This window comes from Eleginops maclovinus, chromosome 14 (genome assembly GCF_036324505.1).
Source record: "Eleginops maclovinus isolate JMC-PN-2008 ecotype Puerto Natales chromosome 14, JC_Emac_rtc_rv5, whole genome shotgun sequence".
NCBI classification, from domain to species: domain Eukaryota; kingdom Metazoa; phylum Chordata; class Actinopteri; order Perciformes; family Eleginopidae; genus Eleginops; species Eleginops maclovinus.
In genome coordinates, this window is record NC_086362.1 from 9,124,162 (window position 1) to 9,149,506 (window position 25,345).

General features: G+C 42.9%; 2 protein-coding genes across 2 annotated transcripts in view; one reads left to right on the forward strand and one right to left on the reverse strand.

Annotated features, from left to right (window-relative positions):
• The window catches only part of pcxb (pyruvate carboxylase b), a 267,351-nt gene that overhangs the window by 78,007 nt on the left and 163,999 nt on the right, over positions 1 to 25,345 (reverse strand).
• LOC134875686 (leucine-rich repeat and fibronectin type-III domain-containing protein 4) overlaps positions 1 to 25,345 on the forward strand; it is a 36,712-nt gene that overhangs the window by 7,732 nt on the left and 3,635 nt on the right. Inside the window, 6 exon segments of the mRNA XM_063900282.1 lie at positions 9,681 to 10,289; positions 10,372 to 10,534; positions 12,591 to 12,761; positions 13,987 to 14,148; positions 14,818 to 15,364; positions 15,366 to 15,553. Coding sequence (XP_063756352.1) covers positions 9,707 to 10,289; positions 10,372 to 10,534; positions 12,591 to 12,761; positions 13,987 to 14,148; positions 14,818 to 15,364; positions 15,366 to 15,553 — 1,814 coding nt within the window. The 5' untranslated portion in view covers positions 9,681 to 9,706.

Below are 25,345 nucleotides of genomic sequence, written 5' to 3' on the forward strand. Positions count from 1 at the left end.
CTTGTTCGTCCGGTGTTTGTGTTGTGGACTGCAATTTCTTGCTTGATTACTGACACACACACACACACACACACACACACACACACACACACACACACACACACACACACACACACACACACACACACACACACACACACACACACACACACACACACACACACACACACACACACACACACACACACACACACACACACACACACACACACACACACACACACACACACACACACACAGAATATGGCATTCTGAAGTGGAAGAATTAAGAGGGACAGGGTGGAAATGAGAGAGTGAGGAGATGAGGAAGCAAGAGATGGACAAAGGAAGCACATAAAAAGACATAGGGAGACTTTATAGACAAAAAGGTTGAGCCAGAAAGCCACAGAGAGGAGAAGAAGGAGGGATGAACAGAGGAGGGGGGAGAGAAAACTGCAAGCGTGTTATGTTCAGGGTGAGTGGCAGGTCAGCTATTTTGCTACACTTGTGATAATGTGTGTTGTGCAAAGGCAAATCCGTGGGCGTAAGCAGAACTGTATTTTAAGTATTTGTATGAGTGCAAGTTTGTGAGGGAGAAAATTAGCATTAGGAACTGAAATTGTAGTTTCTCTTGTGTGACCTGCTGATGGCTGCCAGCCCAAACACACAGGACATACAATGGTAGGATATCCTACAAATTGTTTGCAAAAATGAGACTGGACTCATAGAGATTACACCTTTTATAGTGTTTAGAGAGTGTTTGGAATTGAGCCCAAACCGCAGCCTAGTGCACTACAACACTTAACTAAACAGACCCATAATTACCAAATTCAAGCAGCACTCATTTTCCAATCAGACACAGTTTGATGTAAACACTGGGACACACTCCAAACCATTACAGGTGGGACTGACATGAATGGGACTAAACACATAGCCTTGATGTACATAATTACATGCAGACTTTAAGTTTAGCATGAGTCCAACATGCTCACTTTTAACTTTTTGGCTGGCCTCTACCATGTCATAAGGGAAATATCAAGCTCCTTAGCTGCTAAATGCTGCTCTATATTCTCAAGCTAGTTGTAAACTGGGTCTGATAGCTGAATGTTTTTGAACGGGTAGCGAACGGTTGGTTTTTAGAGCTGATAAAGGAAAAAAGCTGCCTTCTGGCCAAAAACGGTACTAGACCGTGAACTGAAACTTTGCAGGACGATCTGTTAAGATAGGAGCTGAGGATTCAGGTAATACTTTGTAGGATAATCTCCATAAGCAAGCCTTTTCACTTTTGATTAATAGTTGAAGAAATACTGATTACAGCTGCTTTAAAACTTGGATGCACATAGAGAATGCAAATCACAGATGCCCAGATCATTTCTCCTACATTCAGCACAATATGGAAGCTGCATCAAAAGATGAGCATGTGGCAAACACTATCAGCTATTCATTTTTGTTTTTATCAGACCCCATCTTAAACCGCGTTACTGTGCAATTTAATTAGATGCAACTGCGCTATTGCCATCTGGAGTGAGGGAGCATCAAAACAAAGCAGTATTAAGCCGCCTCTCTGGCAAAGATATAACAGCTATGCAGCAATACAAAAACATTTTCCTCCTGGTGAAGCAGTGCTGCCACTTCCTGAGTGTTTTCATTGCTTTATGTCCATGACTGTATCTGTAGGACTCTGATAGAATGAGACTTTCGTTACAGCTTACAGAGGGACTTTCACAACCGATAATGCTGAGATCCCACTTTGCAGTATCGTGTGACATTGAAGCATTGCAAGAGAAAAATAAACCTTCAGTGTGAGAGAAAATGCAAAAACAACCCCGAGCACGAGGCAGGAGTCCTCTATACAAATACTGATCTTCAAGCAAGACTAAATAGTGGACACAAGTTACACATTGAAGTGAGAGCTTCATAACGGATCATGTGAAGGCTGCTCCCTGGCATGATCCGAGGTAGAGAGGTGCCAAGGAAAATCATTGTCACCTCTGCTGTTTGCCAATTCAATTTACCTCCCAGAAAATGTGATCCCACAGCTGTGCAGCCGTGCAGGATCTCAAAGGAGGGGGAAACAAAATTACAAAAGCTCGGCAGGAGTGGGAGATTGGCTGCAGCAGACACAACACAACAATGTTAGAGAAGTGCCGAGGAGAGTTTGGTCATAGAGTCGGAGGAATGCTAAAGCTTAGGTTATTATATTAGTAGTTAGATGGGATTTTGAAGTATTTATGCTGCTAGTTGAACATGTTTCATACAGTAGGGTCATTTATCATTTAGTTTGATGATGATAACAGCTAATAAAGTCCACTTTTATTAGCCTTTATCTGGTTGGAATCGCCCATTTGTTCACTATTGGTATGCTAGTATTTTCAGGAATAATTATGTAAGAGTTTGGATTCAACTTATAATTATCGTCAAATATTCTGTATTCTCAAAAACTGGCACAAAAATATAAAGAATGTTTGTCCTAATATCTCAAATTACAAGGTGATGTCTTTAAAAACCCATTGATATTCACTTTATTATGCTAAGAAGCAGACAAAAGGTGTCTAACTCCATGTTAGAAAGGCTAAAATAAACATTGTCTTACATGTTTGCATTCAAAAATCAAATACTCTGGGATTATTTCTCTGTCTAATCACGGCGGCTTTATTCAACAGCACTTTAACGCTTCATTGCGCAAGCGCTAGTGCCCAAAGGAATAAACGGGAGTATGGTACCAGGGGGAACCAAAAAACATTTACGGGGGCAAAGATGTGAGCCATGACTTTAAGTACAAAAATCTACTCCAGTTAAAAGGCACATGAGTTCAAGGCCTACTTAAAGCTGCGCCACTTGAGATTTTCTTGTCCGTCGTTGCACAAGTCTTAACGGTTCACCAAATCACAGCCTGTGGTAAATCAGAGCTGCCGCCTGGTTTTAAGAACATCAGAGGCTTGTTGCTGCCTTGCATTTGTACTTCAGAGAGGATGACTGGTTTGTAAAACAGCAATACTTCAAAGAGAATGAAAGGTTGCATTGTTTTTCATCTTTTTGATTTTTTAACAAAGCTCTCTGAGTTTATTAAATACGTGGGTGCTTATCTGTGCCCGGTGGATGCACAGTATTGGAACCTCTAATACAAAGCAAACTTTAAATCCTCCAGTAGTATTATTATTATTATTATGTTTACACTTACAACATAACTGCTTTGCATCCTCTGAATTGTTGCCATGTTCAAAGATGATACTTTTTAAGAACGCCTTACTTAAGGTAAGGTGCTGCAGTAGCCAAAAGCATTCTACAATTTGACACAGCTCTGATCAGATACATTTTTCTCAACATCAAACGTTTGATTTTTAGCAGAAGAAATTCAAAGCGAGACAAAAACAAGTATTTAAATAAGCATGTAATGCCTAAACTGATGCAGGAGTGAATTCTTCCAAATGAGTAAAACTTAAACAAAATCATTGAAAACTGACTGTGCACCGTTCCAGGAATAGAAACAATAATAGAAATCTGCAAAACAGGACGGCTTCCAACAGGATTCAGTCAGAGAGGGTGGTGCATACAGATGGGTGTACACATGCTGATACTGGGCCCGCCACACACACACACACTGATACACAGGCTGTTTCTTACCCCATTTCAAAAACAACATAGAGGCTTGGGGAGAATTAGTTGAGTGGGCTATCTCAGAAGAAGTGTATTATTTTGGAGCCCTGCTGTGCAAAGTCTGCAGTTCTTTTATTTTAAAGAGAACACACTTCAGTCTTTCTCTCTGATTTCCCATTTCTCTCCCTTCGCAACAACCATTTACCTCAGGGGTTCTGTAAGTCTGTTCCATCAATACCCCCCCACCTATACAGCGGGAAAAAAGCAATAACTGTAAGTATTAAAAAACAAATTAAACATCAAGAACTCTGAAAAAAACACGCTGAAATCTTCGTTCTATTTTTGAGAGGCGCACACACTTGACAAAAAGGCTAGCATTGCACACAACCTGTTCTTGTGCACACATTTGGGCGTCTGGAGTGCCCACCAACCCACCTACTGTGAAATAAAGACAACCTAGACAATTTTTTGGGGAACACATGGGATCCAATCTAAGTATCTCCACCCATGGCTTAAAAAGTACCTTTGTGATTCTTCTCACAATCAGAGCAGGTATTTGGATATTAAAGCAAGTAAACATGTCCTAGTTGAAACCCAAAATACAAATATGAACCCCGAAACCTAAAAACCTGACCTCTTCCCCCCTTTACCTCCTCACGTTTTCCCTTCCAGCCTTCACCTCCCTGTCTCTGCCGTCTCCTCCTGCCAGCATGATGCTGCAGCCTCACAAACTCAGCGCTCTCCCTTCCCCTAATCAAATCCACTCTCCCCTCGCTCATCCCTCTCTTCGACAGTGACGGATGGCGGCCTTCACCCGTTTATCGCCTTTACATATTTCTCTGCCCATCCTCTTAACGACGCACATTCATACACACTGACTCTTCATCCCTCTTTCTTCCCATCTTCCTCGAACTCCCACTCCCTCCTTATGCACTCTCTTCCCACCGGGGTTCATTTTGCTCGAAATTTACACTCCATCTTGTGCGCTCCTCTCCCATTTTCTTGTCTTTTTGTCTCTGTATTTCACGCAGTATTTTTTGTCCGTTTCCATATCCAATGTTGTACTCCTCTCCCCGCGCTTTCAATACACTCGGGGAGTCTAAAGAGGACCGAATACGACAGAGGAATGACAGTGGAGTGATAGTATCAAAAGGATGAGTGGGCCTACAGTACACACGACTGCCGCACCAAGAGGCTATGTGGGCGTCCTTTTGTTCCTTGCCTGGAGAGGCAGAGAGAGAGTGTGCATGTGTCGGCCTTCCTGTAATTATGATTGTGTGGGAAGACTGTTTTGGTATGCTGCCGGTTGTTTCTCTATGCACCTAATATCAAGGGTCTGGATTATGAGTAAGAGTGCATGCTAGGAAGCTTTACTGTGATTGAAGGACCTCCGAGTCTATATATTTGTCTTCAGATTAAATTGTGCTTTAGTCAGCCGTATGCATTGATACTCAAATCACGTTAGCATTTTATTTTACTCCTACCTTCATTCTGCCACACCTAGTGTTCAGACATTACATCAGGCAGCGGTTTTGACTGGAGTCTCGCTGTGAGTGTATTCTTACTCCAATCAGATCTGTGGATTACTGTGCTTGTGATAAGTGGCTTTCGAGAGCTAATACAAATCCCCTTGTTTATAAACAGTGCGACATTCCCTAAGTCGATTAAGTCGATTACAGGCTAATGGCATTTGCGTGCGTTCGAGGGGGATGCACAAATGTATACGCAGATATGCCGATTCGGAAAATATACATGCACATTCATCAGTATTCATCAGCATCCTCGTGGCTGGCATTTAACAGGGCCTGACATTCATAATAATCCAAAGCGAATTAAAGACTGTGACCAAAGAGGGAATTAAGCCCTAAAGTCAGTAGGTCTTACGTGTGAGATAACAAGCGGACACATTAGAGCCTTGTAGTCATGCCTGGAGCTCCTCCTAATTGCCTGCGTTTTGGTTAGGTTCAAAAGTAACACCGTTAATGGAAGTTCATCGCTCCATAGTGTCATATTTGACCGCGTCTGTCCTCGCATAAAAGAAAGCGTCGACCTCCTGGGGCTGCGGTGGGCATTTAGAAGGAAACTTCTGGAAGTTAAGTTAAGGTTATGTTGCTTAGAGTCGTGCTCCAACACCGAGCAGTTCCTTCCACGGACGCTTTTAGCTCGTGTTCTCACTCTCTTTCCTACCGCCTGTGCGCTGCTCTCTGGAGGTTTGAAGGTTCATGCAGGGTAGCGCAGCGATCGAGATTTCCCAAAAATAGAGGAAGCAAAAGAACAAACAATAGCGAAAAAACCGAAGCCTCTGCAGACCCTTAAACTGCACACCATTTTTAAAAGCACATACACCTAGCCAAATGCACATTTAATGGGATTTCACACTCGCCCGCACACAGGGCAGTAAGTTTCTGTTAATTTCATCTTCTCTGTCTGATCTCTTTTCATCGTGATTCAATCCTCTCCTCCTCTGTGTCTCTCTGTCATCTATCTTTCATTGACCGGCTCTTTATTCTTTCCCTCCCCAAAAAGTATCCAGCAGGCAAGATATCAAAGGGGTTTTGGCCTTTTGGCTCTGTGTGTGCGCATGTGTGTGCGTGTGTTCTCACATCTGTGCATCCCTTCTCATTGCAAATTCAGCAGCAAACTCTTAAGAGCAAGTGAAAGGCCTCCAAGTACAGGGAAATGTCACATTAATTCACGCACAGGAACACACACACGGTCCACACCAGCATGGTGAGGCTAACCATACGCATTGTGAGTAGATAAAAGTTGATGGTAGACCCACACACACTGTACCTGTTTTTTCTGCATCAGTGCAACGTGTAAGATAAGACTTTATTGATCCCAGAGGGGAAATTCTAATGCCTCAGCAGCTTAAGTAAAAAGACCAAAGAGGAAGGTAGAGATAAGGAGTGGAAAACTGATATCAAAAACTACATTCAATACGTCCTATATAAATAAAATGTGCAGTTGTTATAGGATAACGAAAAGGACAAAAAAATGACCAAATCTGTAGAAGTTGAAGCCCTAATAACAGCTATATATTATAATCCATTGCAAAATACAATGCATTATAATTAGTTACACTTTATCATGATGCAGTATATTATGTGTTGTATATTCTATACAAGGGAAGATCTTTAACTCTATTAAACTTAAGGTACACTGGTGGAGATGCAAAACATTTAAAGTTTGGCTGGTTGAAGTAGAAATGTTTTATTAAAAATATATATATTTGAAGGCACCGACTGCTGCATATTGGTGTCAACTCGTCTTGAATATATTTGCATAAAAGAACAGCTTTTTTCCTCAAACTACATTCTGCGGAAACTACTGAAATCTAAACGAGTTAATGTACAGACACCAAGTAATGCTCTTAAACTCCCTACATACCTGTACAAATGTATTACTCGCATGGTTACTACCTTTAAGTGTGAGAGACTAGTAACACGATAGATTAAAGAAGCAAGGTTGAGAGCGAAGGAGAGGAGGGGGAGGAGGAGCTAAATGGAATGGGACAGGGAGCTATCCATCTCTCAAATCGATCATGACACGGACAGATCGGTTAAACCCAACTCGTGCATGTGTGTGTCAGAGAGCTTCAACACTGTACTGCTCGAGTTGCAAATGAGATCTAAAGGAGTGGCAAGAAAGTGTAGAAAGTAGGAGCGGGAGAAGGAAGGAAACATGGAGGCCAGCAGAGTCAGCAGGTGATAGAGAGACAAGACAAAACGATGGGTAGAGGAGGTGCAGGAGAAAATCAGGGAGAATGTGGTGAGGTAGGGCTGTGACTGATAACACTGTCGTACACAGGTTGCCTCAAGGGCAGACAAGACAGAGAGAAAGGAGGAAAATGTGGAAATGTACAGAGGAGCCAGAGGGGTAAAGAAGAAGGTGAGCAAGGATGAAGACGCAGGAGAGAAACGGATAGAAACACACAATGAGGGGCATGGCAGTGAGAGATACATGGGAGGGGATGGATGGCAGAGAAACAAAGAACTATCTGTGGTAATAGACTCAGAGGAAGAGGAGAGGTAGGTAAGGGGGAGGGTTACAGTGTGGGATAGGGACAATGTGTGAGGGCTTTCACAAGGGCAAGGAAGAGGTAGGAATGCAGGTAGAGACAAAGATAGAGGAAAATGAGAAAGAGCAGGGCTGGAAAAAAAGATGAGGGGTGAAGGAAAAAGAAAGGTCAAATGACAAAGTGGAGACACACAGGTGGCGCAACAGGAGAGTGTGTGAGTGTATTGACATTCAGCGGGCCGCGGGCTAAAGTAAGCTGTCTGAGGAGCAGACATTAGCAGCGTGCGGGGGGGTGCTGGTTGAGCTCGGTGTACGGCAGCCACAGACGTTATGGCAGACATGTTTTCACCCACAGTTCACCTTTTCGGGTGCAATTTAACATTTTAGTATATTCAAGACTCAATGGGAACTCGGGATGGGTTGTCACTGCAGGCATTCGTGACTCTGCCCCCCCGCCCCGCAAACCCCAGACGTACTAATGCTGCAAGCAAGTTTCGGAAACTGATGACGACAGACATGAGGAGATTACCATCTGTGGTAGCGGTTTAGGTTTGGAAAGGGTACCAAGTTCCTGGTAGTCATTAGACCTCCCTACAGCAACCAAGTTCCACTCGAGCGAAGTAGCAATAATGGACAACAAAAGTAGTGTTTTCCAACTCTTCAGTCCTTGTAGGCTATTAAAGGTCTGTGAATGGACACAGGCTTGGCTTTTCTTTCAAATAAAATAGCAGTTTGCTCCTAAACAACAATAATAGCCCATCAGTATAATGTTCTGCCCAAAGACGCAAACGGAAATGCATGACATTAAGGAAGCAATGATACCATTCATCGGAGCCTAAAGTAATCCATAAGTAATGTATTCCCGTCAAGTTACACAGAAGCGTCTTATTTCCATTCATCTCTTTGCTTTTACAGAGAAAACATTTAGGCAAAATGCATCATTTAAGGCAACAGTTTTCTTTATCTTCACTGAGCGTTTCACGAATGGAACACTTTAACCCGTGTAATAGAGCCGACTTTCTGAAAGCAGACCATATAGTCGGGAAGAGAGCAAACTTCTACTTTTGTATCGATGCTCCTTAGATATCCGAGTTAAATGGTAAACCCTCTTCTAGTTTCACGCAGAAAGAGCAAAGCTGGCACATAATGGAAAAAATATTGAGCCGGCAATTTGCGTCAACCTGTGAAGTCAGCATGATATACGGCCGTGTCTTGGCGTTACTCAAAGTATTAGGTTGCATACATTAGACATCACACTACAACCGCCCTGCTCAGGACTCGGCTGCACGAGTTTCCAGATCCAGCTGCTCATGAGAACGAAGCTGCCTTTCTGCACCGATGCTCGTGTCTCTGTCTGTCTGCGTCTGACTCACCGTCTCATTCTCCGTTTCCTCTCCCCAGTCACCGAGGCAGTGGCTGTTATCAACACTCCCTGTCACTCTCTGTATCTAGATGACAGTTGCTATGACAACTATTATGCATGCCAATCAGTGGCAGTGACTCATCTCTTCACCTTATCATCACATAGCTGCATTAACGGTTGTGGGGCACAAAGAATTTGGGTGACTTTCTGAGATTATAATGGAGGTCTTGTACTTCACTCAGACTTGGATCTGGAGTCGAACACTGAAAAGGCAGCTGACCCAGTATGATTCCCTGACCCACGGTGTTGAGAAGGTGTCCGATGATATAACACAAGTAAAATCCTCTCTTCCAGGTTTCTAGGTAACTGTTACTATGGGGACTGTCTGTGTTCATGTCATTTGGGATGTTGTTGCTAGGCGATAAGCTGTAGTAGTGAGGAGGTGCAAGTGTGCATGTAAGAGAGACATGGGCGTCCACCATTCCTCAGTATGGCCTTTTTGGTATGCTATGAAGAGGCATTAGTGCAGAGTGGTGCTCATTTTAGAGGAGGCCTGAGCCCACACACGTAAGCCTGTGTGTAGATCAAGCTCCTCTTCCAGCTCTGTCTAGTCAGAGTAGGTGGAAGACAGTAAAGCAGAATAAAAACACACTTCAGACGTCTCATGAAACAACTCTGCCCAGGGAAAGAGTCTAAAACCTGCTGTTTTTTCTCCCTGCAGGTCTGTGGATTGCCAGGCGTTCTACCATGCCTGTCCCCCCACCCCTCAATCCCCGCAGACAAAAACACCTGCCCCACACACACCTCCACCACCCGGAAAAAGGGGCAGAGCTCTCCCCTTCCCTCTTTCCTCCATCCATCCCCTCTCTTTCTCTTCTCCCCACTCTCCTCGTATCATCTGTGCCCTCCTCATCCCATCTCGTCCACTGCGCGTGCCCCAGGGCTACCAAAAGAACACTTCCCGAATCGGCCCCTTTCCCGGCGTTCCACTGGCTGACTCTAGTCACATGCTGCCTGCTGCCTTCGCTGATTGGAGCAGGGGAAACGTGGGGCATGGTCTCGACCTGTCCCTTCCACTGCGTGTGCCGAAACCTTTCCGAGTCGCTCAGCACGCTCTGTGCCGACAAGGGCCTGCTGTTTGTCCCGCCCAACGTTGACCGGCGCACCGTGGAGCTGCGACTGGCCGACAACTTCATCACGGAAGTGGGCGGGATTGACTTTGTCAACATGAGCGGATTGGTGGATTTAACTCTGTCGAGGAATACCATCAACCTCATCCGACCCATGACCTTTGCTGACCTTGAGAGTCTGCGCTCGCTCCATCTGGACGGTGAGCCAAAATAGTCAAAATACAATCCTGCTGATAAAAACTATTTGGATTTGGTCAAATAATTACATAATTGTGTGTCTAGGTAATCGCTTGATAGCAATCGGACCCAGGGACCTCGCAGGGTTGGTCAATCTGCAGCACTTGATCATCAACAACAACCAGCTGATCAAAGTCTCCGTCCAGGCCTTCGACGACTTCCTGCTCACCCTGGAAGACCTCGACATGTCCTACAATAACCTCAGGAGGTAAGCCTTTGCCTTTATTGTGATTGCCCACATGCATGAAATGTACCCTGCTCTGCTTTGTTAAGTAGTAACTGAATGTAATGCTCTTCTCAAGCTGTCTCAAGCGAATACTGCAGAGGCAAAGTGGAAACCCCTATGATCACGTAGGAGTCAGCAAACATAATGAGAGGAACTGGCTCAAACAGCTGAGGCTGGGAGAAGAGGACTAAAAGCTCAGGAAATTCAAAGTGAATCAATTTTGATGAGGTCCTAATTTTCTTTGACATCGATTTTGTTAAGATTTGATGAGTGGACATCTGAGCTCACTCAGCTGTGAGTGTGGATTGCTACAGCTTTTCGGAAGGTTTTTCAGTACCTCACTGGGTAGCATTCTACTTAGGACAATGGAGATGGCATCTCTATGCATTCCTCGGGACTAAATTACAAGTCAAAACAAAGAATATATTCTCCACCGGCCCTCTATTCTCCTCTTCAAACTGTCCCACTGCGTCGATGGATTCCGTAGCTTTTGGCTGTCAGTTCTGATTAAGATGTTTCATTTGTCTCTTCTGCAGGAGCTCTCTGGACGCTCTCCAACCTCCACCAGGCTATAAGTGTAGAGCTTTAATGACCAATACATTAACAACTGCCGTTTGCCTTTTGTTGCAGACTATTCCTCACAGACAGATGTGAGCCTGCATCACTGGTTGTTTCTTTTCTTTGAAGGCCACAGAGGGTCTTTATTAGTGATGTATAGAGTTGAAAGCGGTGGACAGAGGGGAAGAAATTGGCTTAATGTTCGACCAGCTCGGATCCAAACACTGATTCCTTCATCAAGTCGACAAACGCTCAAAGCCGGAGAAACATCACGAAATATGAAAAGAGGGGAAGAGATTATCCTGTCTATTTCTAATTGTGAGAAAATGTGATGTCTCCTGAATCTTTGAATGACATACATACTGTTTATAGCCGAGTTTTAGAGAAAGTTTGCTGAGATGATTATTGGTTGTCTTCCGCTCTACCTTCATCTGACTTCTGGTATGCATCAAAGCAAAAACTAAATCAAAGTGTGTGGGCTATAATTTAGCCCATATCAAAGAGACATCCTTGTGCTACACCATCCTGCTTTATTTGTCTGCCATTCTCCCTCTAGTCTACACCACAAACATGATTAAATAATCGAGCCTTGTACATTCCTATTGTCCAGAGACATTAAGCTTTATAGACAAAGAAAGCAACCATCTGCTGTTTGTTAGAGCAGTCAATAATTTAGCATCTTTCCTTTCCTTTTGAAATAATAGAACTAATTAATTCAATTCCTTTTATTACACAAAACAATGCATTATTATCCCAAATTGGCTTTGAAATCAACTTGTAATGTGGTACTTTGAGTAGTGGCAGGTTCTCTTTTTGCTGGGTACTACGAGCGCTACAGTGCTTATCAGAAAGCAAATGCTTCTTCTGCAAAACAAATATTGTGCTTAAGTAGAAAAACACATGGTAGTGAAGTCAAAAATAACAAGATGAAACCAACAGTGTACACATGAACCCAAAAATAACATTATTTCTTCCAGCTTTGTCTCGTTTTAGGATTTATTTCATTGTGCTTGTTGTCAGTCAGTTTTGATTTAAACAGTTCTTGAGTGAATGCCTCCACAAAAGGAATACTAAATGACTGCCGCATTAGGTCACAGATGGGACTGGTGTAATCCAGCAAAACAGAAGGAATGAGAAGTAGAAAGAGCATCTGTTGTGGTAGTCTGTCATTGTTGTCACCAGTAATTAGTCTTCGCTTATTCCAATTTTCCGCAGCCTTACGTAGAAGCGTGCTCAGAAAATAGAGAGTAAATGTTGACTGATATATAAGCACACTGTAATCAGGTTGGTTCCCTATAGAGTTTATCCACAAGAGACACTAGCCATCAAAGTGGTAAATCTTCACAGCTGCCATTCCCTTTAAAGGAGATGCTTTAATATCCACTCTGAAACAAGAATAAAAGACCAACCTTGGCCCAAAGTCTAATAACTCATGAATCTGAATTTAATCTCCAAATATTCCTCTTTTTCCTTTCTACAGGGTGCCATGGGAGTCCATTCAGAACATGGCCAGTCTGCACACTCTCAATCTGGACCATAACCTGATAGACTTCATAGCGGAGGGAGTCTTTGGAGAGCTGTACAAGCTTGCAAGGCTGGATATGACCTCCAACAGGCTCCGCACCCTGCCTCCTGATCCCCTATTCGCAAGGTAGCTCTTAAGCTTTTCTTTTATGTTTCTGTAAGTAGGAATATTCTGCGAAAAACGACCCTCGAGACACCACAGTGTTTTTAAAAAGGATTCCAAGTTACTGAAAGACAGGGAAAAACATCCTGTAAACAAAGAAAATTAAACCCTGTGAACAAATTGTATTCCTTTATTATATATAATTGAGGCAGTGGCTTGGTCCACCCTCTGCATGACAAAGAAATTCACAGTGGCAAGTAGCTGCAGGGTGAATAAATAAGGCCCTTACAGGTCTCCAGTGCCCACTAAGTGGCTAGTCATAGATTTCAAACTTGGGAAATGGATTGTTGGAAGGTAATGAGGTAAAGAAACAAAACCCACACTCATGGTAGAGGTGCCAACTATTCTCCAGCCAACTCAGGAATAAATATCTCACAAAGTCCAGGTGTGACAGGAACTTGGTGAACTTTTTCAGATTGCTTTAAAAAACTGAGGAGACCAGGACCGGCATTGCATGCTAACACATGAACAGAGCTGTAATCCGCGATAATGATTTATTCAAATCAGGCCTGTTTTAACAAATGACAAAAATAATTATCACAGCAATTGAAATATCTTTGTCAAATGTTGGTCCAATTTAAGTTCCACTATGATTGCTTCCTTATAAAGCTTAAAGCTTACATCTGTCATTCCTCAGTTTGGATCCCCAGTGTAAAGAACCATCTTCCACAAAGTTGCTCAGCAAGAAAGCTTAACAGAGTCCTGTTTTCATCCTTGATATTTGCAAATTAGTACATTTTTAATTTGCACAGGCCAGCTGCAAGAAGCTTGTAACAGCACTAATGCTAAGTATTGCTCCTGGGTAGGTTTGAACAGCATGCTGTGGACTATTTTCAAATTCATTTCAGATACATTTCTCTCATCAGAGCAGCAAGCTCATATCTACTATATCTACTAACTGATGTGAAGACCTCCCTATATGGTACCATTATGTTTGGTTCCTTTAAAATCCTCCTTTGAATTTATAACCATTAAATAGCAATAAAGTGAAACTGCTTCAATTTAGCAAAGAGCTTATCCTTTACAAGGTATTTTGACAATAATGCCCATAAAGTATGCTGGTGCACTATTACCTAGATTGATTTCCATCTAAAAAACAAGAATATAGCTTCTCAAGTCAACTTTTTCTCCATTAAGGCTTATAAATGTGTTGAAGTAACCTGATGTTCCTTTCTGCTATCATCTTCAGGTCCCAGACAGGTGCAATAAGTCCCACCCCCTACAATAATGTCATTAGCTTAAATTTCGGTGGAAACCCGCTGCACTGCAATTGCGAGCTGCTGTGGTTACGGAGGCTAATCCGTGGGGACGACATGGAGACGTGTGCCACACCTGCTCACCTGGCTGGAAGGTAATTTTTTTTGTTAAGGACAACATTTTTATCCTGACACTTTAAATCATTGAAGCATTTTCCAAAGTAAAGGGGGGGGAAGAATAGTAAGTGATGTTTAGCTGGTCATAATCCATCATTTATCCCAAACTTGCCTAAAGACCCATCAATCCTAACACTACTGATTTAGCTGAAATCTAATTAAAAGGCATCGCATTTATTGACAGCTTAATAACTCACAGGAAACGTGCAGTAGGCCTTAAGGACTGGGTTTCAAAGCAGTGATGTGATATTGTTGCTGTCATTGTACCGCAAACTTTCCCCTCCCTGCATCTCTCCGCAAGAATCTAACCCTGTAGTCAACAGTATGGAGTGCAAACAAAGGATTGAGGAGGAAAACGAGCATCTGTTGTTGTCATCTGTCATGGCTGTCAGCATTCATTACTCTTTGCTTAGTCCGGGTTTCCAGAGGGTAGCATGGGAAATTGTTCAGACTGATGTGCATTACTGAACTTAACCCTTTAAATTGACAGACAAGAGCACATAGATCTTTAGGTTAATGTACGACATTAATCTGCCAAATAAACCTCGCAGGGATAAAAGAAGACACATTCCTGTACTTAGCCAAACAGGTGATTCTGCTCTACTTGACTTTCTCTTTTATTGGCTTCATCCTTCTTTGTCTCTCAGATATTTCTGGTCGATTCCTGAGGAGGAGTTTACTTGTGAACCACCGCTCATCACCCGTCACACTCACAAGCTGTGGGTGCTAGAAGGCCAGCGGGCCACACTCAAATGCCGTGCCATTGGCGACCCTGAGCCAGTAATCCACTGGGTTTCCCCAGACGACCGCATCGTTGCCAACTCATCCCGGACCAGCTCCTTCAGCAATGGGACCTTGGATATCTTAGTAACAGTTGCCAGGGATGACGGGGCGTACACGTGTATTGCAATAAATGCAGCGGGTGAAGCGACTGCTACTGTGGACCTGAAAATAATCCCCCTGCCTCACCGGGGAGGAGCAGGTGGAAACACAGGGAATAACAACGTGAACACCAAAAACAACGGGAACGTGACCAGTGGGATTTTACGGACCGATCCGGGCTCTTCTGATATCAGCACGGGGAAAAACGGAGGGATTAACAATGGAGCAGGACGAGGAGGGGAAGCAGAGGATGGGAGGAAAGGTGGAGGTGAGGACGATGAGGGTGAAAGTAGCAAGGGCTCTGAAGGGGAGACAGGCCGAAGGAGGGAGCATGGAGGAGGACGAGGACGAGGAGGAGGAAGAAAGGAGAGTTGGAGTACAAGGAGTTACGTCAACCTCAGCGCAGGTCCGATGGGATTTGGGAAGTTTGTCTGCAGTTTACGCTGTGTGGATGTATCAGATACAGTACAACTGCACCGCCGACGAGACCCTCATCTACAGGTTAGTTTTGCTTTACCCACTCGCAAACAACAAGAACCAACGTGATGAAATGTTACGTTTTACAGTCATTTCTGATAGCCCTCCCTCCTCAAAGGTTGGATTTCCTGTCTCCATTCAAAAGGCCTTAAATATTCATCCATTACAGCACGACACTTCCGTAGTGCACCTTGTACATGGAACGGGGAATGCTCAAGGGATGAATGAATGGGGAGACAGATGAAGGGGTAGTGGGGAGAATGAAGTTAATAATTTAGCTCCATCATGGTATGACACTGATTCCCAACTGGTGGGTAGTAAGTGAACATGGGAGGATAAGTGGATGGTCGTTTAAACGAGAATACGATTTGGATATTAGAAAAAAGCGAGCTTGCTTGAAACATGAAAACATTTAGAGGCAAGGAAATGGTGTCGGACTCTGAAAGCAAGGTCTGTCTACAGCTACATTTGCCGGCATTAATGGACACGTCTGATAAAGTAACAGGATCTTTATGGATATGTCATTTTTGATTTGAAGCTACATTTAAACACTCAGTTAGCCCTGTCATTTTGCATTCAAAATGAGATCCCTTCACACTTCACTGTCCGTGTTTACTCACCGTGCTCTCAGAGGGAGAAAAAGAATCAAACATTTATGAAAACCAGATTTGAGGTTAAGAGCTGCAATGCTGTTGTTGCTATCACAAATTATTTAGGAGACAGCCATCACACCTCGCCTTGTAAGGTAGGGTTATATACTGAAAACGAATTAGCAAAACTGCCAATGTTAGCTCACATTTCCCTTGCATTGCTGTGAAACCATTTTAACTTTCCTATTAATTAGAAAGCACTGAGGACGTGTAATAGAAAGAAAAGAGCCAAAAAGAGAATGCGGAGAAACTAATCTTTGTAAAGAGTTCCTGAAAACAAAAAAAGATGAATGAAAGTTTTTAACCGTCTTTTCCAACACCATGAAACTGCATCAAATGAAACAATAATTAGGGATGAATATGCAGAGTTAAAAAGTGTGAGATTGAGTTAACTGCTTGGGTTTTGACTGATTGGTGTTCTTGAAATATAACAATACTACATGCATGAATTGACAGTGTGCTGCGTTGTGTTTTGTGCTTGTTGCTCTGGTGAAATACCTGAAATAGTGAAAGCAACATGAAATATGATAAGCGAAGTGGAGGTCGGCGAGGGGCTGCCATTATACTTGTCTTTATTTTTTACCCTTTGCTTGGTTTCCCTCAGATAAGATGGTATTACGCTGTAAGTGGTATTGAGCAGGGGTGAACGGGGTGAAAGGGGCAAGGAAAGGAAAGACCGACAGACGGAAAGAAGATTGGAAATGTGAGATACCATGTGAAGGAATCATCGGAGGGATTGAGGGAAAGTAAGGAAAACGGCAGCCAAGCGTGAATGGAGCAAAGACGGATGAAGAGGAGGAACTAATAGTTTGAGTGATGGATGGATAGAGCCGGAAGCAAGGAATGGGTGAATTTTCAAATGGGAATGAGCCCTCAGAGATTTCAGGAGTAGGACAAAAAAGGATTAAGGGAGAAGGAGAAGATATGAGATGGCTCTACTCAAATCACCTTGGGAGAGATAGAGAGGAAAGAAGGATGGATGAAAGATTAGAGACTGACAGAGGGGGGGGGGGTGTAGTCCATATGGTCCTCAAGGAAAAGCAATGAAGCAATGAGCAATGAGTGCAGAATGGGAGGGGATAAATGTACATCCATCAATGGAATTCTGTAAGAGAGAACATTTACATAAATACACCTGGGTATGGAAATAGGGAAGGGAAGGGGTGGAAGTTGGGAGGACTAATTCAGCAAAAAAAGAAAGAAAATACATTTGGGATGAAAGACAGAAAATTACTCTAAAAAACAAAGCCATAATTTCACAAGGGAGTGAAAAGGAGAAGAAATGGAGATGGGGTGCTGTGTTTAAAGCCCTGTAGCAAAGAGGTGAGGAGGTGTCAAATTGAGACGCGATATCAAAACAGACAAGTGCAGTCCCAAGACACATTTGTAGCAATTACACACCGAGAACTAATTACATGAATGAACTGAATAAGATCTTAGCTCCCTGGCTGATCAGCTGCATTAACTCCTGCACGGAAAATACTCTAATAGCAGAGCTGTCTCATCTCTAGAATTCAAAGCATATGCCTCGCCTAAAGTGTTACGAATTGACAACAAAAATGTAGCATTTAGCTTAAAAAGTGAAATTGGGCAAAAATTGTATTGACATAAGGTTCGAGAGATTTTGGAGAAGGAATTTGGGATATCACTATCAGTAGATTATTCAAAAAATATTCGCACAAACCATAACAATTTATGTTTAATATTTACATGTTCTATAGATTAGGTCATAAATGATTTATGAACAAACCTCGTTAGAAACCTTCAGATCATAGATAGGAATTAAATTAAAAAGGTTTGTGGACAGTATGAAAGTGATATGTGGATATTTCCCTGCCTCAAACTATGCAGAGAACTCATTTTGAGAAGACGGGAACCTGTATTTTTACACATTTTTGAAACTTCATGAGGAGGGTGCGTGTTTTAATACAAGATATCCCCATTAAACTAAAATAAAGGGGAAATCTTCCACACAAATAGCCAAATAATTCAACTAGTTTGAAAGTATAAACACAAAAACAAACTCTCAAAACTGCCTGGTGCATGAAAACAAGGTGTTAGTGTCCCATCTGTTGTACTGGATTGCATTCAATTGTAGAGGTGTTTATAATATCACCTGAAATCCCAGTTGCCATGGCTGAATTTAGCTCTTGTGCACAAAAGGGCGACACTGGTAAAATGTGTATCTCTGAGGGAACAAACTTTAAAGGAATAATGGAGCGGCGGCATCAGTAGGGGTGAGGGTTCTGCGGAGCTGGAGACAGGAAAATGCTGATAGACACATAAAGACTCTCACAGAAGCAAAACAGAGCAGAGATAAGACTGAAAGAGTGAGGCGGCGTCACAGGAGAGACGCTGAAAGTCAGCGAGGAGGCTGTAAAGCGATCTGGAGTTTAAATAAACCAAACAAATCAAAGCGCCTAACAAAACAGAGAAGGGATCGCTGTCTCAAAGGACACATAGAGAAGTAGTGGCTATCTTAAATTGTGATATAAACCCTGATCTGAATTGGAAAAGAGAAGAAAAGGTTGAAAGAGGAGTCGTTTGAGGGCTTTGAGGGAAATCTGTCTCAAAGGACAGATAAAGGAGGAAATGGAAGGCAGCATTTGAAAGGAAGCACACCACAATGCAGCCAGGGGTTTCCAGTATGGATTATATCATGCTATCAGTGTGCCAGTGCCAACCACAATATCTCACCAGCTAGAGACACCAGAGGAGAGGAGTCAGCCAGAGGGAGTCTGGCTGGTGATTTCAAAAGGGGAGACTAGACTAGGGAGATATACACGCTTTTGTATCGGGGATTTGTGCTGATATTTCATTGATGTGCAGCTGCTGAAAGACACCAACCCAGAAGAGAAAGAAAGGACAACAGAAGATTTAAGAGTTGAAGGAAACATGAGGTACAGGGACAGGTTTATGCTGTGGACATGAACCGGATAGCAGAGCATAGTGTGGCTGCCAGATTTTATTATCTCTAAAAAAGGTCAGTCGCATGCTAGACAACACCAGCCTCCACTTTAACAGGGCTTGTCTAATTCTGATGGCATCTGTGACAGCGCCAGGTGGGCCGTCGTGCATGTGGCGTCCACTGGGCACGCTCCCCGTGTCACCCCCCGCTCCCCAGACACCAACAGCTGAGCTCTCCTCTCTTGGAGATATGCCACAGCATTGGTTTGATGGCAAGGAAAGGCCCTCGATCTTCAAATGCGACATGGCATTGAAGTAAAGCTAGACAATAGCCAAGGTTTTCCGAAGTATGCCGGTGATATGTGAGCAATTACCGGACTGGCATTTATTTGTTTGGTTGCAGCCTACCTGAAGGATGGAGAACAGGAGAAAGAATGACCCATCTCGCTAATGAGGCGGTGACCTTTGTGGTACCGTCTGTTACAGCAGGATTTCCTGTTTTTGTGCAGAAATGTCACTCTAACAGGGTCATGCATAAGGGTTTCACCACACAACGTACAGGGCAGGGCAAAACACGCATTATTGTGACGCAGTCGTTTTGTTAAGCGGTGTTGGAAACATTCAATCTGTAGAAGGCATAGTAGGATAAATGGTTAATCATTTCCAAAGTGCAGTGCTTGTGCGGTAGAAATTGCGTTATAATGTAAACTTTCATTGTGTCCAAATGTGTGTATACAGAAACGGAAATACATTATTCGATATCTCTGAATACTACACAATGCACGCTGCTGCTATTGTGCCACTCACCATTTCAATCATTGGCAATCTGTTGGGCTCGCAGTTTACGATACATTATGAATCAGCGGCACATAAGGAGTGTCAGTAGGGGTATTTGTTTGGAAAGTGTACATGTCAGGGCTAAAAGTTTCCTATTAACTTCAAAAGTATTTTAAAGACAGCAGGAGGGTAAGGGCTTTGACAATCTTCACAATTTCGGCACGATCAGCACAGGATCAACCTTCCTGCTGGGCTCTCAAAGTGCCAGGCCTGACACAGAACTTAATGGGAACACAAAGGATCACAGGGACATAGAGAGGAGGAAGTTTCAGAGAAAAATCACGCATGGTTTTAAGAAATAATGAGAGGAATGAAAATAATGGCCTTGGAAAAAAGTGACCCACAGTTCACAATGACAGGGTGAGCTTTTGACAGCTACACTATTGGAGCATGCTGGGAGTCAGACAGATGAGTGTGTTGCTAATGAGCAGCAATGGGAGAGGGAAATGAAAGTCAATAATTATTAACATGTGTGACTTATATTTATGTCAAAGTGGTCTTTGAATATCAGTAAACTGAAAATAATTCTTGGTGCAACAGAAGATATAAACTCCACTGGAGAAATCAAACATCTAGAGGTGATTTGAGGTCATGTCATGTGGCTCTTGTGCAATGTGATATTCTGAGGACTAATATTAGCTTCCTATTTTAGCTTTGCATGCAACCAATACAACACATAGAAACTAGATGATCTGTTGAGGCTTGGACAGATGAGGGTGGAAGGAGAGATTTAACAGTGGACAGGAGGAGACATGAGGCAAAAAGATGGGGGAAATAAAGACTCAGTGAGCCATAAGGATTGAGGAAAGGATAGAGGAGTGACGCAATAGGCTTTAGAGAAGTACCCCGGGGGAAAGTGTAATTAAGTGTTAAACTACTGTGTCAATACATGTGTCAACTCACATCAGAGGCAGAGGAAAGAGAGGACGGAAGATGAATACATATGAGCAGGCTTGGGGAGTAACGGATTACGTAATCAGGATAAAAAAACTAAGTAACTGTATTCCCTTACAGCTACATGAAGAAAAGACGTAATCAGATTAGGATTAAAAAAACGGACCTACTGCCTGAATTTTGGTTTTGGTTTTGATTTAGGCATCTTAATAGCTTTTTTGATGCAGTAGGTGGACACCTGATTTATCAACAAAAAAAAATACCGTTTGCTTTAATCCATGTTTTAAACTAAAACACTTTTGGTAAACGCTACTACACTGTAGGTTTAGCCTACATTTACTGTAAAGAGGACACCTTTTTCTAAGGTAACATTGCTCTGCTCTCTTAGATAATCCACTAGTAAAAGAGGGAAAACCTTTATTATTATTTTATTTTTGATTTATTTACATTGCGTTTGATGTTGAGGGAATCCAACAGTAACGAAAAGTTATCAGGCTACATTACTTTTATATTGTGATACTAAGATTACATTGTTTTACGGGTAAATACGGTAGCTATTGTAATGGATTACATTTTCAAATTGTATTGTAAGGTTAGTGGACAGAGTATGACAGTTAGATCATTTTTTGTGGTTATGCTGTTGCTAAACTATCAAGAGGAATAATGGAGAAGAAGGAGGTAGGGAAAAAAAAGAAGCGGGAATCAGGGAGAAAATCAGGCCAAATGAGGAACCGCCGAGTGAGAATTAAGGAAAACTATGAAGACACGAGGGATGAGAGAAAAGGGTGGCTGAAAAGGAAAGATCGACAGAAAGACAGATGAAGGAAAACACGAGAAGAGATCAGAGGGAGTGTTTGGAGACATCCACAGAGACAGTAAACAGTCCAATGCATCAAGACCAAAAATGGGAAGAAAGGGTACAAAAAGAAATGACATGGTAAAAAAAAGAAATGAGGTCAGTGTAGATGTCAGTCAGAGGAGGAGATAATTGCTTTGTTGTTCCTCCTCTTTCTTTCTCTCTGCTTCTCATCTGTCGTTCGGTGCATAATCCGGTCTGGTGTCACACCAGCAGATGCAGATAGAAGGGAGAAAATGAGAGACACAAGAGAAGCAGAAGAACAGAAGGATGAGGAAAGAGGGGACAGGATTCTACCACTCCTTTATTTTACTTCCCTCTCTCCCGGGTGCTAATAATTACTCGTTTCTGTGTCATCAGCTTGAACAAAGCACTCCCTTGTCTCCGTCACTTTCTCTCTGCATGTGTGTGTGTGTGCCTATGCAGGGCAATTAGAAGCACAGAGATAGACTTGGCATGTTAGGTGATGGAATACAGCGCCAATGTCTGCAAATACAGGGGTGGTAATGAGAACGACACCCCTGCCTCTTTAAAATATCCGCTCAATTTAATCATTTCATTTCACAGCAGCACTCCCAGTTCTTATGGGTGCACTTTATGGTCGTGAACATATATTGGTCTCACCGCAATGAGGATTAAGGTGATTATAATTGCATACGCCCACAATGTGTGCCAGTGACAACAGGGCTGTATATATGGTTACAAATGTATTATGCATCGAGAGTCAGCGTATCAAAGATGCATGTATCGGCGAATGTGGCCTTGCATTTATATTTCAGTGAATTTCTCTTTCTTCCGCAAAAACAACAACAGCGGTGATTCACAATCTCATAACGGAGGGAGAGGTGGTGCAGCGGAGGAGGAGAGTGGTGATATACAAAGAGAGGAGGGGAGAAAACGTAAGATGTGGGAGAGTTGAAGGGAGGAGAAGCTTAAGAGGAAACAGTGGAGAGGAGAGGAGGAGTGACCTTTGATGCTAAATAATGGTACACGGTTATAACTATGGGTAATAGAGATATAGAACAGTGACTGCAAATAAAAGAGAGAAGAGGCTATGGGGTCAGGTAGAGCCCGCTGAGAATAACAGAAGGATTTTCAGCAAGCACATCTGATTTGGCTGCGGTAATACGGAGGACGTAAAAGACAGAGAGAAAGATGAGGTGCAGAGGAGCTGAAGTCAAATGGTATAAAAGGTGCCGGGGAAGAGGTCGGGAATGGAAGAGAAAAGGAATGCACCGCTGCAGATTTAGGAAATGACAGGACGGGCGATTACAAAGCAATGAAAAGATAAGATAAAGGTGAGGGACCGATCAGCGAGAAGACCGAAATCTGCTTATAAAGGATGGATTGAAGGAGAATAAGGTGGAAGCATCCAGGGGAAAGAGCTGAAAAGAGGGATAGAGGAAGGGATTGAGGGAATAAAGGAAGGGGTGCTGAATGACAGGATTAGGAAAACGACTCAAGGCTCTTCTCAAGGTGTGTGTGAGTCACAGTCTCACAATGGAGAACCAACTGAACAGTTTGATTTCACGTATATAGATAAATCCATTCATAACACAACCATATTATCAGGAAGTGGAAAGGGATTCAGCACAAATGTTACTTGTATGAGACTTTGGCAACAGTACATCTGCAATATTAATCTAACCGGGACAGTGTGCAGTGAGGGAGAAGTTGGGGAAAGAAAGGGCAACGGGAACCAGTGCGCGTCAACACGGCTATGAATCAAAACCCTCTTAATGTTGCAGAAACCAGCCCTCAGCAGAGTACACCACTCCCCAGTGATGGTCAAGTCTCTGTGTCTCGCAGGCTCTATCAATTATACACAGACACAAAGGCTGCTTATGAACCGACACCACTGTTATATTTCTCAGGCTCATTTTATAAGACTCTAATATAACCAAGTCCTTTTATTCAGAAATGGAGGTTATGAGTGTTGCTTATTGCATATTTCATGCGGGATATCCGATTGAGCATCTACTGTGTAAGTACCAGTGGACTTGCAATTCAATATATCCCTCCAGTGTGAACGCTTGCCCAAATGTGGTTTCATTTCCTGACTTAGGATGCATATCAAAGTCCTTACTCAGAACCTTCCTTTTGCTACTTTTTCCCCCAATTCAATTTTAACTCTGAAGTTTTAGGCACCTGCAGTCAGTGTCTGTCATTTCACAGAGCTGCACCTTGAAGTATAACACTTCTTTGAATTAAGACGTTCATTGAAGGAGACATTTAAACTATTTCAAGAGTAAGAATGGATACCAGCGTTTCTAGCTGTTTAACTCGGAGTCTGCTGTGATCCGACGGGGCGGGTTCACGTCAGTGTTTGCTCTTCTAAAAAGAAGAAATGACTAATATTCTGGGGCGTAGATCCAAGGAAGCCGTCTGGTCATGAAAACAGAGCTCACTCGGAGTTTGGAGGTATCTCTGTTCCAGTGCTTGCTATTCCAAATCACTCCGGGAGATTTGCTAAGGCAGTGTAACGGAGTTTGCAACACGCTGTTTTTAAAAAGAAATCAAACAAACACACTGTTAATCCTAAAGTATAGCTGTGCAAAAGTTGATATCCTGGGCATTTGTTCTGAACATTTTTAATTCTGTTCACTTTCAGGCCTTGAGAAGGTAGTAAATATCAGTGTTCAATATTCCTACTTAGCTGTAATTCCTACGTAGCTGTAGCTACCCAGATTCATAGCTCTGCCCCCTGGCTTGCATTGAGCAGGCTGTCTCTTTTGTTTCCCAGCTAATTTAGCATTATTAAAAAGACACCTAATCCAATTATTCCGTCAACGCTGACATAACTGTGTGTGAGAATTCTCCGATTGATTTCACTTGTATTACTCGCAGCTAAATTACACCCAGTTGAGAACTAAAGGAAAACTAAGAAGTAGGCCGAGCTGTTTTGGTCCTCGGTCTCTTTATTTAAATGCATTTTAAAACAGACTAAGGTTAGGGAGCTTCTGCAGCGGCCCCGCTGGTGTCTGACTCACACTAGATGGCATTTAAAGGATGCAGCTCAAGACTGAAGGGAGCCGCAGTGGTTAGCTGCAGACGCTACAAATAAGCCCTCTGATGTGCTGAGAAGAGGCAGAGGAAAAGAGGGAGTCGGAGAACAACAAATAAAGAGGGAAAGGGAAAAAAGGAACTTCTGACAAAATATTCATGTCGGCGGCACAAACACACACTTGCCCACACGAAAGGGTTGGACGTCAGAGGGCAAAGTCCTCCCCATCAGCGACACACACTTGAGCGGTGCTACACTCTCCCACACACACTCCACCCTAACCATGTCACATACACAAGCCCACTGACATGAAAATACTCACATTTGATTCTGCTGTGCCCTAAATACAAACACACAGGCACTGAGACAAGCACATGCAACTTACATAATAGCCTCATCGCCACCTCTTTAATGTCCCCCCCGCCTTCCTCTATCTCTCTATTGTTCACCTCTCCGCTGTTTGTTAGTTTTAACAGCTGCTCGAACACTTAAAATGAGGACACATACAAAGCACTTCTCTCTTTATTATCCCACGCATGCACTCACTCATTACAATACACGCAGGAGCACATCTGCAGTCAAACACAAACACAACGATGCCTTGTGATGATACATTTGTGTCCTATCATGTCCAAGCTTCACTGTAATCTCAGCTCTTACCGGTAAAC